Source organism: Cuculus canorus, chromosome 7, assembly GCF_017976375.1.
Source record: "Cuculus canorus isolate bCucCan1 chromosome 7, bCucCan1.pri, whole genome shotgun sequence".
NCBI classification, from domain to species: domain Eukaryota; kingdom Metazoa; phylum Chordata; class Aves; order Cuculiformes; family Cuculidae; genus Cuculus; species Cuculus canorus.
Genome location: NC_071407.1, coordinates 1,325,245 through 1,341,552, shown reverse-complemented (window position 1 = coordinate 1,341,552; position 16,308 = coordinate 1,325,245). Strand labels below are relative to the sequence as shown.

The 16,308-nt window shown below is 46.8% G+C and overlaps 1 protein-coding gene across 5 annotated transcripts in view; it reads right to left on the bottom strand.

Annotated features, from left to right (window-relative positions):
- The window catches only part of ATE1 (arginyltransferase 1), a 56,381-nt gene extending 40,665 nt beyond the window's left edge, over positions 1-15,716 (bottom strand). For 2 of the 5 annotated variants that reach the window (XM_054070877.1, XM_054070875.1), the window contains exons 1-7: positions 14,774-14,925; positions 12,738-12,801; positions 12,325-12,387; positions 11,195-11,298; positions 9,734-10,006; positions 6,929-7,161; positions 4,013-4,141 (exon numbers count right to left, since the gene is read on the bottom strand). In XM_054070877.1, the coding sequence (XP_053926852.1) occupies positions 4,013-4,141; positions 6,929-7,161; positions 9,734-10,006; positions 11,195-11,298; positions 12,325-12,387; positions 12,738-12,801; positions 14,774-14,921 (1,014 nt within the window). In that variant the 5' untranslated portion in view covers positions 14,922-14,925. Of the gene's footprint in view, positions 1-4,012; positions 4,142-5,147; positions 5,277-6,928; positions 7,162-9,733; positions 10,007-11,194; positions 11,299-12,324; positions 12,388-12,737; positions 12,802-14,773; positions 14,926-15,459 lie in introns of those variants that run through there. The other 3 variants (XM_054070876.1, XM_054070874.1, XM_054070878.1) reach the window with 3 other exon arrangements.
- Between the last annotated feature and the right edge of the window lie 592 nt (positions 15,717-16,308).

The following is a 16,308-nucleotide window of genomic DNA, read 5'->3' as shown; positions in this document are numbered from 1 at the left end:
AAGAAGAAATACACGCAGTGTGACAAACACCGGGGCAGGCTCTTCCCTTGCACATTTCCACAGCTTCCACAACGGAGCAGCCTTGGCTAAACCTGCCCCAACAGGCAGCGATACACCCATTTTCCAAGCCTGCATCTCACCTCATCCAGAAGCTCTTTCAACTTTACTGCTTAACAATCTGTTGAGGTTCCCCCTAACTCTTCTGATCTTTTCCAGTAACTCTTTTTAAGACAAGAGTACGTATTTTACCAGAAAAGTGGATGACCGTGCATTTACATGACAACATAACAAGGTCTGATGTTCCCACAGAGAAGAACTGGGAAAGCAGTTCTTCCACGGGGCTATTTAAGAGCAAGTATTATGAAGCAACCTTTAATTAGAAAATCGTTTGCTATGTTTTCCCTCAGGACACCAATTCAATTCAATAAGAACACACTGACATAAATACTCCCAGGTGCCAACAACTTTGCATAACACCAGGACGTAACCGAGCTCCACAGGCCAGAGAAAGTCTGGTCAGTTGTGAAGCTGAAATCCTGCAGCCACTGACCAAAGGGTTTTGAGATTTCCAAGGGAAGTTCGATTTATACAGACAAACTGAGAGGAAAGGGGATAGCCAATACTTTAAAAGCCTACGCAGAGAGCAGTTGTAAGCTTTTATGTCAAGATAAAAACAGAGATTTGAAAAAATTTCACTCACAAGGTAAATTATCTTTGATTCCAGGAGCAATGAGATCCTCAAATCTGTTCCTAGAGCGTTAACTTATTCAGCAGACAGCAAATCTACTTCTACTCCACCATAGTCTCTACTCTCCAGCGAGAGCAGCGCTGAAGATCATGATGCTCCCACAGAAAAGGCAACACCAACCCTGGGGCTTAGGAAAAACATATTCCACCTGAAATGTCTACTTTGCTTTTTCTAAGAACAAACGGAAGCCGCTGCACCAGAGAGGAATCAGCACCGCATCCGCCAAATCCACCGCAGGACCCACCAGCAGAACCGCCAACTCTGTCCTCGTCAAAGCAAACACACACAATGGCCGGTGCCGCTGCCATCTCCATCGGGGGCGCAGGCGGAGAGGAGAAAGGAAGGAGGAAAAGGCACAATTGAAGATGGCCCCACGGTCTTGAAGGGCACTGGAACACCATTTATCAGTGGTCTCAAAGTGGCACTGAGCAGAGAGTGCCCAGGAGCTCAAACTGATCCTTAGCGTCAAGCATCCAATAGACCCCCTGTCCTGGAAATTATCTATTCACCTTTCTCCCCTAAAATCTGGATGAAAGGTGTATAGACATTGCACAGGCATGGAAAGAGAGACTCCGTTCACACTCTTTGAGTAATCACTGGCTTAATGGCTCACACACCTTTTGTTGATATTGAGAACTGTTTCATAGGTTTCTGCACTCGTCTTATTTTCAAATAATCACCCAAATTCTAAATCCATTCCTAAAATTGCCTTTTAATGTAATAAGGTGAATATTAAGCCAGCCTAGCAGCTCATGCAGGCAGACACTACATTGTAATGCCAATTCCAAAAAGAAGTTGTTAATATGTCCCATAGCAATTTTTGTTGGATTCTAAATTTAAATACAGGCAAGTTTCTGAATACGAAGTGTTCAGCCAAATATAAAATGAAATACTTTTCCTAAACTAGAAAATTTCCAAACACAAGAGTGTGCAGGACCCTCCCTGAGAAGGGGGTTCACCTACCCTACGCAGACACATTCGCTTGCAGAGATTAAAAGCGAAATTTCATTTTTGGAGCAACAAAATTCCTGGGTGTTTGCCAGTTTCAAGCCCAAAGCAGATTTGTTACTGCCCTGATAAAAAGTCCTGTGCACAGGACAGGTTTTCATTCTACCTTTACTCCAAGAACCGCTCGGCTCCATAATGTCTGTACAATATATTAAAAAGTCTGAAAAGGAGGAAAAAGAAAAAAAGGCTGAGGTCTTTCAAACAGCATTATCCATCCCTCCTGTGAATAACCTGGATCAGTTGTACCCTGCTTGGTCACTTCTGGTCTTAAAAGTGACTCAGGTCATTTTCCTCTCACACAAATTCAGTATTTATAAAAAAAAGAAAAAAAAGACAAGACTTCTAATTGAGATCAAAACACATTTTGTGTAAAGCGTTCCTCAATTTACTTCCCACAGGGATCAAATACAAAATGCTTTTGGCTGAAGTGACAGAGCTTTAGAGATGAATGCTTGTGAGCAGAAAGACCTTCTGGGGCAGAGCTCCATGAACACACGGATAACGTCCGAGTGCCAAAGAAGGACCAAAATTAAAGCCAGCAGCATCAGACTGAGTTGTACATCTACTGGAAGCTTCAGAGAAGATCCTATGCCTCCAATGGAATATGACACTGAGTCCAAACAAACACGATGCCAAGAGAAAGAAGATAAAGGCAGAGCAGGGAAACACCTACAACAAGAAACAAGGAAAAAAGAGGAGGATACAAATCCATTGAGCCAGAGCAGTGTGAACAGACGCCTATCTCCTTCCTGTTCAACAGTGATGCTCATGACAGACTTCACACTGTAAGACGGTGGAAATGGCAACTGTCTTTGATGTATCTTTATAAACTCTCCTCCCTGAGACTCAGAAGAGTCCCGTGGGTGATTTGGGCCATCACACCCTGGTTTACCCCAAAGCTCACGCTCTGACCCAAATGGATTAGGTGGACTGAGCTACTCGGAGCTGAACTGCAAGCTGCCAGTGTGATTTTGCTCTTGATTCTTCATGATGTAATGATTGTACTAAAAGAATCCATCATTTTGAACAAAGATTAAATACATTAAGTTCTCACCACCCTCTCTGCAGCAGAAGGATTTCTAGGGCAGAAGCACGGTGGAATATTGGCCATATTCTAAGCGTTAGGGCTGAAATACGTTCATCATCGCAGACGAATCGCAGAACGCCTGGTACAAATCTAGTAAATAGCTCAATCTTTCTTGGCATGTTTCCAGTTTTTCCCTAATTATAATTAACTCAATTTATATTAGTAATTACGAAAAGAGCAGAGGCTACTACTATAGAGTCCTACTATTTTACCTAAGCAAAGTGGAATCACTTTGATGGCTTTCCACGGCAGCATTACAGAGACCTCACAAAAGAACGCTCCTTACGCTCTTTTGAACCAAAGCCAAAAACGATTACGTGGGTTTATTGTTCTACCTGGAAGCAGAAAGCAGCTCACTAGGTATGGCTTCTGCACACATTGCTCTCGAGAAAAGAGAGGCCTGACCAGACAGTTGATCAATACCGAAGCCTTTCATCCGCAGTAGGTAGAAATGACAAAGCTGAGGTAGCAGCTTTATTAATTCTGCTAATGAGAAGGGTGTGCCGCCTGCCAGAGAGATGGAGAATTGCTGCTTGGGTAGAATCCTATGGGAGCTTTTGTTTTTACTGATTAGATCAGGATTGACACCCTGGAAGCTCCGCTCTGAAGCGGGCTGCATTCGCACACGACAGCCCCTCGCTGGATCTCAGCCCATCAGCTGGTGGGGACGTCTTCGTGCAGTTTCTGCTGCAAAGGTGAGCTCCTGTCCAAAGGGACCCTTAGCAATCAAATGTGAACAAACCTGAGATTTATAAAGCCTCCACCTGTTAAATTAACCAAGACAACAAAAAAATTGCAGAGAATGGTGGGAAAGATCCCGAACAGCTTTAAAGAAGACGCTTTTGCCATGAAAAAAAAGCACTTCCACGCCAACATCCCATTTCCAGTTGAAACCTCAGTCCCAACCTTTTCACCAACCACGTACAAACAGCAACACTACTTAACTCATTACTAACATTCATTTTTCAGTTATGATGGTGCAGAATCCCTGTCTCTCCAGCTCGGTTTCCCCTGGGCTGAAGCCTGCGACAGAAGCTTGCTAAAAACACAATGCTTTCCCTCCCAAATGTAACCTCCGATATTTTAATGTTTAGAATCCCTCTAAGAGACACCACTCCCCACCGTTTCACTATAAATGTTTCCGTGAAGCCGCATGCAGTGAACCGTACCTCCGTTTCGCCACAGTCAGAAGGAGCATCCTTGTGTACAGCCATCTGATACCTGGCAAATAGAGTGGCTGACTGCTCGAAGCTTGATTTGAACTGGGGGTCCTCAAAGGAGACCGGGACTAACCTCACCTTCAGAGCAAGGGAAACACAGGCGTAACTATTCGAACGGCACAGAACCAGATAACACGCTTCTGAAGGCAAGGCTAGTGGAAGATCTCCTCCTATCCACTTCAAAGCCTCGGAAGTCAGTTCTCTGCGTTAAACACAGTAACAAGGAAAGCTTCCTACAGGGAAATGCTGACAACTAGCGCTAAGCTTAAACTGACAGCTGATAATGTCAGTAAAGAATAAAAAACGTATATCACTGGAACACTTCAAAGAGTCAGTTTATTCGACTTTATTTATTCCTCTGATCAAATGCTATTTTCACTGCACAGTCTCAAGGACTTTCAAAATGTATTATTTTTAATGGCACTCACCCTCTGCCCCAGTTTAGCAGTTCCACATTCTGCCACGTCTACTGTTTCTCCAAAGCCCCGAATTCTTTTCTTGAGAGTATTCAAGCAGTAATAGGTCTGACAGCAAACTATTACACACCATTAACAGAAGCAGCAGCAACGTGTAATTTAGATGGATTTCACTGATTGCTTCTTGCAGGGCTCCAGTTGCAAACGAAGAAGTTTGTACAGCTTCTGTGAACCTTACATCAACAATCCACATGTGTGATAAATTCTTCACTCACACGTTAGCCCTGACCATGCCTGTTCCTCCGTAGGGAAGCAGTCAAACCAAAGCCAACGAGAGTGGGTGAGTGTCCATCTGGTTTTAGTTCTGAGGAGATTTGCATTTGTAAGGCCCATAATACCTATCTCCAAAGGCCTCATCCTCCACCTCTCACCCAAGAGCATCCCCACGTAACTTCCTTAAACTTTTCTCTCTGCAATTAAGATCAAATCTTAGCGGTGCTCACCAAGAGCTGCGAAAAGAGCTTGCACTTTCAGGACGCTGATTTTATTTGCTACAGTATTTTACAGGCTCCTGAGTACACAACGGATATAAAATCCATTCTCCCAGAAGCAAGATAGGAAATGGAGGGGAAGCTGCGCTCTGCATAAAACCCGTCTGCCCTTCTGACCTGATGTACGGTTGGTTTATCAGGCGGGTCCTTGTGAATAACCATCTGGTAACGCTTATACACCTGGTAAGACTCCTGAAACGTGGCTTTGAACTGGGAACTCGGTGGAGATGATCTCACCACCCTCACCTTCAGAAGAAGTCAAGCACATTTATTATTACAGTATCATGCAGTAACTACATATTCATGCACGTACAAGCATCACAACAGAGAGAAAGTTTGATTTCCTCTGCAAAGGTCCAAACAATTTAATCAATACAAGCCAGTAGCCTTCAAATTCTTCAGCTCAGTTTAGACTATTGAAGGCTTTTATGTTTACACCGAATAATGTACAAGGTTTTCCAGCTGCAAATGAAGGTGGACCAAAGTGCCCATGGAAAAACTACACAAACAGTTTTCAGGAAATAACCCCAAAAAAGGTGTGCAGATTGACACTGTGAAGAGGTTCGCTGTACTTTTAAAAACCTCTTTTTGTAGTTTCATGCCATATTGAAAAATATTTGAGGGACCTGTGCATTTGGAAGACTCACAGCTATGCTCTTTAGAGACTGTGGGGTTTTTTGCAATAATCCCATGGGCATTTCATTATATTTTCCAAATGTAAAGAGGAAGGAGAAACACAATCTCCACATTCAATTAGGAGTTAATTGCAGTAGGAAATTATCCATCTCTCCCACCATCGCCCTTACACGCACACAAATAAATTATTTGTAAAAAATCTATAAAATGATTGCTCCACAACGCTCTCGCAGGAGCAACACTGCAGTTCTTTTCAATGATATTTACAAACACTTTCACTTCCCAAACCACTTAATTTTCAGTATGGTTCTGTTTTCACAAATAACATTGGTTCTGATCTACCAAAAAAAAAAAAACAAACTAAAATGCAACACTCGACACCACAGTAAGCAGCAAAGCCCAGCTGGGAAAATGCTGCTGGACCATCCTCCTTCCCTTCGTCTCCTAAACGAAGATGATGAGACAAAGCCATTGCGCTTCCGTGACACAACTTGGCAGAAAATCTGGAGGAGCCAGTGAGACGGAGCAATTTCATGGCTTCTTGGCAATTATTCAGGGTGAATTTTTCAAGTCATCATCACTACCTTTTTCGGTAATTACCAAAAGAATATTAAAAATTTAACTCCCAATAGCATCATTGATACCAGTAACTCCAGGGAAACACTGATATACAGGTGGTTTTCCGGCTTCCAGGAAAAAAAAATGGGTTTATGGGTTACAAAGTCCTAACACCTTCCTTCCAGATGGGTGTTTCCGGATTACTGATAGATTTAAAGGCAACTGATACACTAAGCAAAATTTTCTACCATTACTTTTAGGGCTCCCAGAGACATCAACGCAGATCAATGCCATTGATAAAGAGCAGCTATCTTCTTACCTGTTTGATTTTATGAACGGTTACTGCTTTCTCACCAAGATTCATTAGCGCACAGTTTTAAGTATTTCTATGCAGCAGAACTAACTATCGCCTCTGTCTCGTTCAGCATCTCAACTTTCCAGGTCACGCTGCATGAAATCATTTCACCGGCTGTTTTGGTTTCTGGTCTCTGCCATGTCTGACTGCAAGTGCTCGAGTACCCTCTTGTGGTTACACGGAGCTCAGCTGCACCATACGTACATCACGTGCAGTAACGTGTCTATTCCGAGATTCAAACAATAACCACCCCATAAACCGCAGACATTAAACACCCAAGCATTTAACAAACTCTTCATCCATAGAATTTTCCTTCACTGACCTCCAACACCAGTGAATGAGACATTACCTCTAATTTGTGTGGGGCATCGTCAGGGAAAGAGACAAAAACAAAGTCTTCAAGGGCTTTAGGTTGGTTTGGTTTAGGTTTGGAGTTCTGTGAGAGGACCCTCTGATCTCCTGCTTGATGTTGAGAGCCTTCCAACGCGCACGCCTGGTTCTGAAGGAGTTTCTGCAGCTTCCTTTCCTTCCGGATGTCCTTTGCTTTGCGACACGGGGGCTTGCTCAGATCAGCCCCTTTCCCTGCACAGGCACAGGAAAAGAATTACACACCATGTTCTGCAACAAACAAGTGGTTCTCGCATAATCACTGAAAAGAAATGGTTAAAATGACCATTAACCGCAGGCTGTGCTCTGAATATAACGTGGTCTTCCACATTTACATCTACCAACAACAGGCGATGCCAAGCCGAGTTGCAACGATTGTCCCGCTGCAGCACTTTAATACAGGTTTGATGATGCACCATATCCAGACAGCTACAGGATCGGCTTGAAATACTGAGGGATGAACCACTGAAACCACAAAACCGAATCAATAGAGAATTGTCTGACTACCCTAGAAACTATCAGAGTGCAGTGATAGGACAAGGGGAACGGTTTTAAGCTGAAAGAGGGGAGACTGAGATGAGATTTTAGGAAGAAATGCTTCCCTGCGAGGGTGGGGAGGCACCCTTCGGACATCCTACAACGGCACCAGCAGACTTCATGATCGAGTGCTTTTACCTCTCCAATAAGGTTTTTCAGTATTCGTTTCATCCACACAGCTAAAACGTTTGACCACGAAATACTACTAGGAAATAACAAATCCTGTGTGACTGGTCCATAGGCGAAAGAGCCAGAAGAAGGGACTCTTTAAAATACTCGTGTTCATACAATATAGCGCAGAACTGGCTTGCAATTTAACAAATTATATCACTTATTCTTGTGCTCTTATGAAAATCACAGAATCATAGAATGGTTTGGGCTGCAAGGGACCTCAAAGCACCCCTGCCATGGGCAGGGACACCTCCCACTGGCTCAGGGGCTCCAAGCCCCATCCAACCTGGCCTGGAACCCCTCCAGGGATGGGGCAGCCACCACTGCTCTGGGCAGCCTGGGCCAGGGAACCACCACCCTCATCATGAAGAATTTCTTCTTAATGTCTAATCTAAATCTTCCCCTTTCCAACACATTTGAAGAACGAGTACTTCATGTGTATCAGGATCTGTTTCATGTCTCATAGCTTCTACAAGCTGTAAGTTAGCAAGAAAAACTTCTTAGAACAACAAATGTGCACACAGACATAAGCAACCCTTCTTTTCTATTGAAACTGTGCAGAAACAGCCCATTATTCCTACATGACAATGTCCTGCTTTGTTTATAAAGGAATAAACATGCAATTAAGCAATTGTATTACGGGGTAAGTCTATATTTTCCAAGACGAAAACTAAACATCTTTCTATCTGGAAAGTTTTAAACTAAATTTGACCTGTGACACCACCTGCCCTGAAAAAAAGATTAAAGATAAATTAAATCAGCTTTGATACATTTATTCTTCTTTTATATTTCATGTAAAACCTCCAGAGAGAGAGCAGCGCACTAATGAATGTTTCCTCCTAAGTAAACCCTCTTTTCCTGAAACAGAGCGCAATGTTTCAAGCTTTCTTTATGTGTATTTCCATGTTCACAGCTTTACTCCATGTTATTCCTAACACAACTAAAGACCCACCCTCACCTTTCCAAGCCAGCGGCAGGTTTACCCTCATGCTCGTTACCCAAGCCCACCACCTGCTGTCAACGCCCACTTCTTTTGCTCCCAAAATGAAGTTTTTCACCAATTACTTAAAAAAACAAGAGTTTTGACTGCACAACAAATCAAAGTTATTGAGACTATAAACTCCACGAGGGCTCTTAAGAGTTTTGACTGCAGTTTATAAAATACACTATTAAAAATCCTGGACGAGTTTTCCAGGAGCGCATTATCAGCGCTGGTTCTGTGCTGCACTGCTGGCTTCCCAGCCTGAAAACTTGCTTTTTGTTTAGATGCAAAATTCCTTGTTAAGCTGGTGGGAACCTGAACCTATCGGAACGAATGTTCATTACAGGCAAAATAACATCATTTCACTTGAAATCAGCCAAGCTACAGAAATCTTTGAGAAGGAAAAAGTACTTTGAAGCTCTCATAGAGGCACTACGTGTAAGAGGCGAGTGCAGTTAGGAATCACTGCGACATCCCAACACGTGCACAAAATCTGTAAAGCATCCAGTCTTCGTTAGGATTTTAACAAACACTAATTGCCACGCCTTATGCCTTAACCCAACTCATTAGCGTGCACTCCTGCAGCAGCAGCCGGAGCTCTGCCCAGCTCTAAAACAACCACAGCGCAGGTGTACGAAGCCCGAGTCCCCGCATCTTACTGGAGAAAGGGAAACTGGATGGACGGCTTATTCCGCACACAAAAGTACCCTCAACTGGAAACTGGTCCCAATGCCCAGTGAGATTTGACCACCTCGACCTATCTGACTGCCATCTAAAGAGCTTATGGAAAACTATCCGCCGTAGATACGTCTTATCAATAACTAAACGAAAAAATGAATATAACCAAAATAGACACAACTTCCATGAAAAACTAAAAAACCAAGTAACCCACAGCACCTCTCAATTTATCCACTATAATTCCACAAATCATCAAGAGTACAGGAATAAGGAGAAATGGTTATTGAATCACTACGCAAGACAAGAAGCTGGTTTTCAACATGTGAAATTGTGACAGGATATTCCAATTACTGACAGAATTCCAACAGTAATTCCAATTGCTGGAGGGAACTTGACTACCTGGCTTAGGTGGTGCATGAGCAATTTTAGCCGAATGTGACGGTCCCCCGGGGACTGGCGTGTCTTTATCCGTGCTTATCTGAAGAGACCTCGATTCCTCCTTCTGCTCATTCACTTCTTCTTTTGCTTCTCCTGTGTCCTTATCTTCATTTTCCACTCTCTCCATGTGATCACCGCTCAATGGAGTCACTTCAGACTGAGCGACACGGAATTCACTTCTGTATGCAAAATCGCACGCGGCGGCACCTTCTACGTGAGATTCCATTGGCTCTTCTGGAACAATTAAAAACCGCATGAGTTAATTTCTCTCTATACAATTGCAGCTCGCACCTTGCATAATTAACATTAAATTAATTACTTTCCAATTGTATAACTGCTTTTCAACAGATAAGGTGACTGTCTGCAATAGCCTGAGAAGAGGAAGCTTCCTTTGAGACCCTGAATTACCAGCACCAACCCACTTTATGTTTTCTCTCATCTCATGCCGTAACTCCAAACAAAGAGACTAAAATAGTAGCACACACAAAACAAAGGGAAGTCACATAGATTCAGAACCAACACAAGACAGTTCCACCCCAACTGACCAGAGCTGGTTTTGCTGTTGGATAAATGAAGCCTGACTGCTCTGCCCCAGCTGGGCTCCTGGGTCCATTCTGGGCTCCTCAGCTAAGGGAAGACGAGGAATGACTGCAGAGAGTCCGGCAGAGGGAACTGACGCGTCTCTCTTAGCAGGAGAGGCTGAGAGACCTGGGTCTGTCCAGGCAGAGGACAGGAGGAGGGGGGCAGACTCTGTTCAGCGGTGTCCAGGGACAGGACAAGGGCACTGGGCACAAACTGGAGCACGGGAAGCTCCATCTCAACATGTGGAAAAACTTCTTTCCTGCAAGGGTGATGGACCACTGGAACCAGCTGCCCAGGAACGCGTGGGGTCTCCTTCTCCAGAGAGATCCAATCCCACCTGGATATGTTCCCATGTGCTGGGGGTGACCCTTCTCCAGTAGGGGGGTTGGACTGGATGAGCTCCAGAGGGCCTTTCCACCCCCTCCACGCCCGAATTCTGTGACTGTTCAATCACCTGGAAGAAAAGCCCTCCTTTCCCTGCTTGTTCCTCCTTTTCTCTGCCAGCACTGTCCTACCTCGTCCTCTCCAGATTATCATTTTTATGACAGAGGCAAAAATGGGGTCTAATCCTCTATGGCAGCCAGACAGAAAGTAAGCACGTGCCCAGAGATGAAAGAGAAAATAGGCTGGACTGTGCAAAAAGTAAAGCAACGTATTCTTCAGAGGAGCAAGTTAGCCACGGAGTTTGGTCTCCACGCTCTTGAGTCAAAACCAACTGCAAAGACACAGCCTGGCCAGACCATTAGAAAAATCAAAGCGTGTTAGGCCTTCCACCACCCACCGCATTTGAGCCCCCTTTCAGACGTCAGGATTGGCTTTCAAACATCAGGAATTTCTTACCTTCATTTGCTCCCTTTGAAACATCTCCTTTCGAAATGAACTTCAGCATTTTCTTCAGAACTTTCTTGTGAGACTTGGAGGCCTGGAAGTGCAAAGCCTGGCACCTTAAAAAAATAAAAATATGATAATTTCTTTTCTAAAAGATTGTTTCAGAAAAAATGTTAAGGAACCACTTTAAAAGGTTACACTATATATGTGGTTTTTAATGACTTCTTAAATTTCCCTATATTAAGTGGTCAAATATTTTAGCAACGCTTTCAAGTTAATCAAATTATATTGCCTTGTACTGCATAATATCACTCTTTGTATTGCATTTTGTGCGTATATCGTTATGATCACTAAAATACAAGATGACCTCAAGCACCGCATAAGAAAACTTTCCTAGGAGGCCAGTATACTGGATTTTCTCAGTTATCCATCTCATAGATACAGCATTGATACTAAGGGCAGAAACGCGTATCTACAATTACTCCTATCTATTTAACCAACAGCCTCTCTTATCATCTGGGCTACTAAAGCCATGTTTGTAGGACACGGACACACCGGTTCCCTGCAACCAGTGAGCCTGAGAGCAACCACAGGAGAGAGCCTAAAGGGGAGGGGCTGTTGATAAGGGAGGGCAGGGATAGGATGATGGGGAATGGTTTTCAGCTGAAAGAAGGAGATTGAGATGAGATCTTAGCAACAAACGTTTTGCTGTGAGGGTGGGGAGGCCCTGGCCCAGGTTGCCCAGAGCAGTGGTGGCTGCCCCATCCCTGGAGGGGTTCCAGGCCAGGTTGGATGGAGCCCCTGATCCAGTGGGAGGTGTCCCTGCCCAGGGCAGGGGTGGGACTGGATGGGCTTTGAGGTCATTTCTGACCCAAACTATTCCATGACTGTATGACTCTCACTTCGGATCACAACCCAGAAGCAGAAGGCAAGGTCACACACTCCGCCAGCCGCTCACAGGACAACTTCACCCGGCTGCTGATGTGCCCATGTGCAGACCTCACAATACACATTTAGTACTCAAAGCATCATTAAAAGCAGATAATTTTTTCAAGCATCCTGTATTTAAAGTAATAAACACAAATGGTTGAACACACCCGAAGCACTTCATCACTGACAGTGGTATATTTTGAGCATCTTACCTTATTGTGTATTGAGGACAGCACGTTTGATTCATGATGGGTTTGTAGATATATTTTCCACTTCTAAAAATAACAATGAATATGTATTGATTTTCTGTCTCTTATAGCCCAAAATAAATGACAGACCAATGTTTTCTCTTAAAATAATATCAAAACACTAAACAAAGAGTAACAAAAGTCGAGAAGCAAGTTCTTCAGCTTTTTGCTGCTCTACTAAAATATTATCCTTCTAAAAGAACCAATTGTGTCCAACACTGTCAGGTTACAAAAAGCTGCAGAGCACTGGGCAAACACTTTTATTTCAATTACTTATGAAACCTTGTTAACTGTTTTCATGCAACTAAACTGTAAATTTGGATTCTATGTTGAATCTAAGCTAACAACATGACTTTGTATTTTCTATTTTCATTTACCTTCGCCATCCTCTGTCTATGAGATCCTGATAATCTTGAACTGTCATCGAATGTGCCCACATACCTGAAACACATAACAGAGGAATACACTGACTGACCGCAGTTAGGTTTCAAAACAGGAAAATACAGCAAGTTCTACAGAAATATCACTGCAAATCTGAGCAGTGACAATCAACTAAATGTTTTGCAAGGATCTGGCACATTCCTAAATCTCACAGATTAGTGATTTTGACACTCATGTTAAGAGTGAAAAAAAGACCAAAACTAACATATATATTGGGATGCAATGAACTCCAGTGCTCTGACCATACAAGTTTGCTTCTCTAGGGTTGTTCAGCCTGGAGAAGAGAAGGCTCCGGGGAAACCTTAGAGCAGCTTCCAGTACTAAAATGGGCTGCAGGAAAGCTGGGGAGGGGCTTTGAATCAGGGAGGGCAGGGATAGGATCAAAGAGGGGAGATTGGGATGAGATTTTAGGAAGAAATGTTCTGCTGTGAGGGTGGGGAGGCCCTGGCCCAGGGTGCCCAGAGCAGTGGTGGCTGCCCCATCCCTGGAGGGGTTCCAGGCCAGGTTGGATGGGGCTTGGAGCCCCTGATCCAGCGGGAGGCAACCCTGCCCGTGGCAGGGGTGGGACTGGATGGGCTTTGAGGTCCCTTCCCCCCAAACTATTCTACAATTCTAAGTAAAAAAGTTGACCTCTCCACTTGCTCTTTCCCAGAGATACAACAAAATGATATAAAACTGCTCCTTCATTTTGTTAAACAGCCAGAACTGCTGGGCCAGCGATACACAAAGCAGCCACTGTTACAAAAAGTGGAATATTTTGATTTAAGCTAAAGTAAAGCTTTCATCCCAGTAACTGTAGTTTGTGAAAGCTAGACAGAACGTCTTTATGACTGCATCGGGTTTTATAGCATTTTCTTTCAAACAGTGTTTTCCAGACCCCATCCATTCCGCGGGGACGATAACGCCCTGTTCAGTGTGACCTGTGCTGAGCAGAGGGGGCTGTTCCTGCCACCACCTCTGTCTGCAGCCTTCCCCGTCTCAAAGGCAAGGTCAGGCAGAGCTGGAGCCCGCTCCGAATGAGCAGAGGTTTGGCTGTTGTGAAGTTCATATTAAATATGAGTCCTTGGAAAGGAAGAGAATATGCACGATATCTCTGGGAACATTTATGTATTTGATACAAGAAGCAGTTACTGTTACAAAAAGTAGAATATTTTGAATAAAGCTAAATAAACTTTCATGTAAGTGAATGCATTTTTTGAAAGCCAGACAGAACGTCCCATCTTTCCAACAGTGTTTTCCAGACACTGTTCATCCTGCGGAGACGATAACGCCCTGTTCAGTGTGACCTGTGCTGAGCAGAGGGGGCTGTTCCACAACCACCATCTGAAATGATTCTGCCTCTCTATTCCTCCCCTGCGAGACCTCATCGGGAGTTTGTGTCCAGATCTGGAATCCTCAACATAAGAAAGAGGTGGAACAGTTGGAGCGGCTCCAGAGGGGGCTACAAAGCTGACCCGAGGGCTGGAGCCCCTCTGCTCTGAGGAGAGCTGGGGCTGTTCAGCCTGGAGGAGAGAGGGCTGGGAGAGACCTTGGAGCAGCTCCCAGGGCTGAAAGGGATAACAGGGAAGCTGGGGAGGGGCTCTGCATCAGGGAGGGCAGGGAGAGGACGAGGGGCACTGGGGACAAACTGGAGAGGGGCAGATTTAGACTGGAGATAAGGGGAAATTCTTCCCTGTGAGGGCGGGGAGGCCCTGGCCCAGGGTGCCCAGAGCAGTGGGGGCTGCCCCATCCCTGGAGGGGTTCCAGGCCAGGTTGGATGGGGCTTGGAGCCACTGATCCAGCGGGAGGTGTCCCTGCCCGTGGCAGGGGTGGCACTAGATGGGCTTTGAGGTCCCCTCCCCCCAAACCACGCTCGGACCCCGTGACGCGCCCGCTCACATAGGGGCTGCAGCTGCGGCCGCTGTTCCGCCCGTCCCAGCGCGGAGCCGAGCCCTGGGGGAGCAGCGGCCCCCGCCCCGCCCCCGCCCCGCACCGTGGGACAGGTTGCCCGTGTCGCTCCTGCAGTAGCCGCAGCGGTATCCGTCCTCCCCGCCGAAGAACTCCACGATGCTGGGCGAGATGCCACCCGCCGCCATCGCCCCCCGCGCCCCCGCCCCGCCGGAAGCGGCACCCGCCGCCATCTTGGCTGCGGGCGGCCCGGCAGGAAGCGGCGTCCCCGCCGCTAGTAAGGCAGGGGAGCCCCGCCATGTTTAGTGCGGGCAGCGGAAGGGAAGTGGCTTCCCGACACCTTTAACGCAGGGAGGGCTCCGTCATGTTCAGTGCGGGCAGCACACGGGAAGCGGCATCATCGTTAGCTTTAATACAGGCAGAGCTCCGTTGTGTTTAGTGTGGGCAGTGCACACGGGAAGGACCGTCCCCTCCCTCTTCAGTGCGGGCAGCGCACACCGGAAACGGCGTCAGCGCTGCCTTTAATATAGGCAGAGCCCCGCCACGCGTAATGAGTGCAGCGCCCACTGGAGGCGGCGTCCCTCCCTCTTTAACGTAGTCTTTGCTCCGCCATGTTTAGTGAGGGCAGGGCCTACCGGAAGCAGCTGCCCCTCGAGCTGCGCTATCTTTAGTGTGGGCAGCGCCCACCGGAAGCGGCGTCCCCCCCCACCTTTAACGCGGCCTTGGCTCCGCCACGTTGAGTGCGGGCAAGCGCGCTCGCTCCCCGCTTACCGGCCGAGACCTTGCCGCCCCGCGCCCCGCAGTAGCCGCAGCGGGAGCCGCGCCCGCAGCCCCGGAACCGGACCAAGCCCGGCATCGCGGTGCTCGGGCAGTCCGGCCGCAGCGGCCCGCCCCGGCTCCCCATTGGCCCTGCGGGGACGTCAGACCCGTCCAGTTCCACCCCTGCCCGGGCAGGGACACCTCCCCCGGCCCAGGAGCTCCAAAGGCATCCGGGCGGGCCTGGACACCTGCAGGGGTGCGGCAGCCCAGGCCAGGGCCTCCCCACGGGACCGGAACAGGCCGGAGCGCTGCGCTGAGACCGATGGCAGGAGGTCTAACGAGGGTCCTGCTCTTGGGGCACAAAGGCCCTGTGCAGCTGCGGCCCAGGGGGAGAGGTGCGCCGAGGAGAAGGCCCTGGGGCTGTTGGTTAAATGAACGTGAGCCAGCAGTGTGCCCGGGGGGCCGAGAAGGCCAATGGTATCTTGGCTTGGATAGAAACGGTGTGACCAGCAGGTCCAGGGAGGGGATTCTCCCTCTGTACTCGGCCCTGGTGAGACTGCACCTTGAATACTGTGTTCAGTTCTGGGCCCCTCACCACAAGAAGGATGTTGAGGCTCTGGAGTGTGTCCAGAGAAGAGCAACGAAGCTGGTGAGGGGGCTGGAGAACAAGTCTTTTCAGATCCTTTCCAACTCAACCCATTCCATGATTCTCTGCCCTCCAGGAAGGCGCTTGGGCTGTGGAGCCAGCAGCAGGGCAGCAGCCCCCTGTGCCGCTCACCAGGACCCCAGCCCCACCCCAAAGGAAGGAAGGAATCCCCACAACTGCAGAGCTGGCAGCCCTCACACAAGCGACTTCTGGAG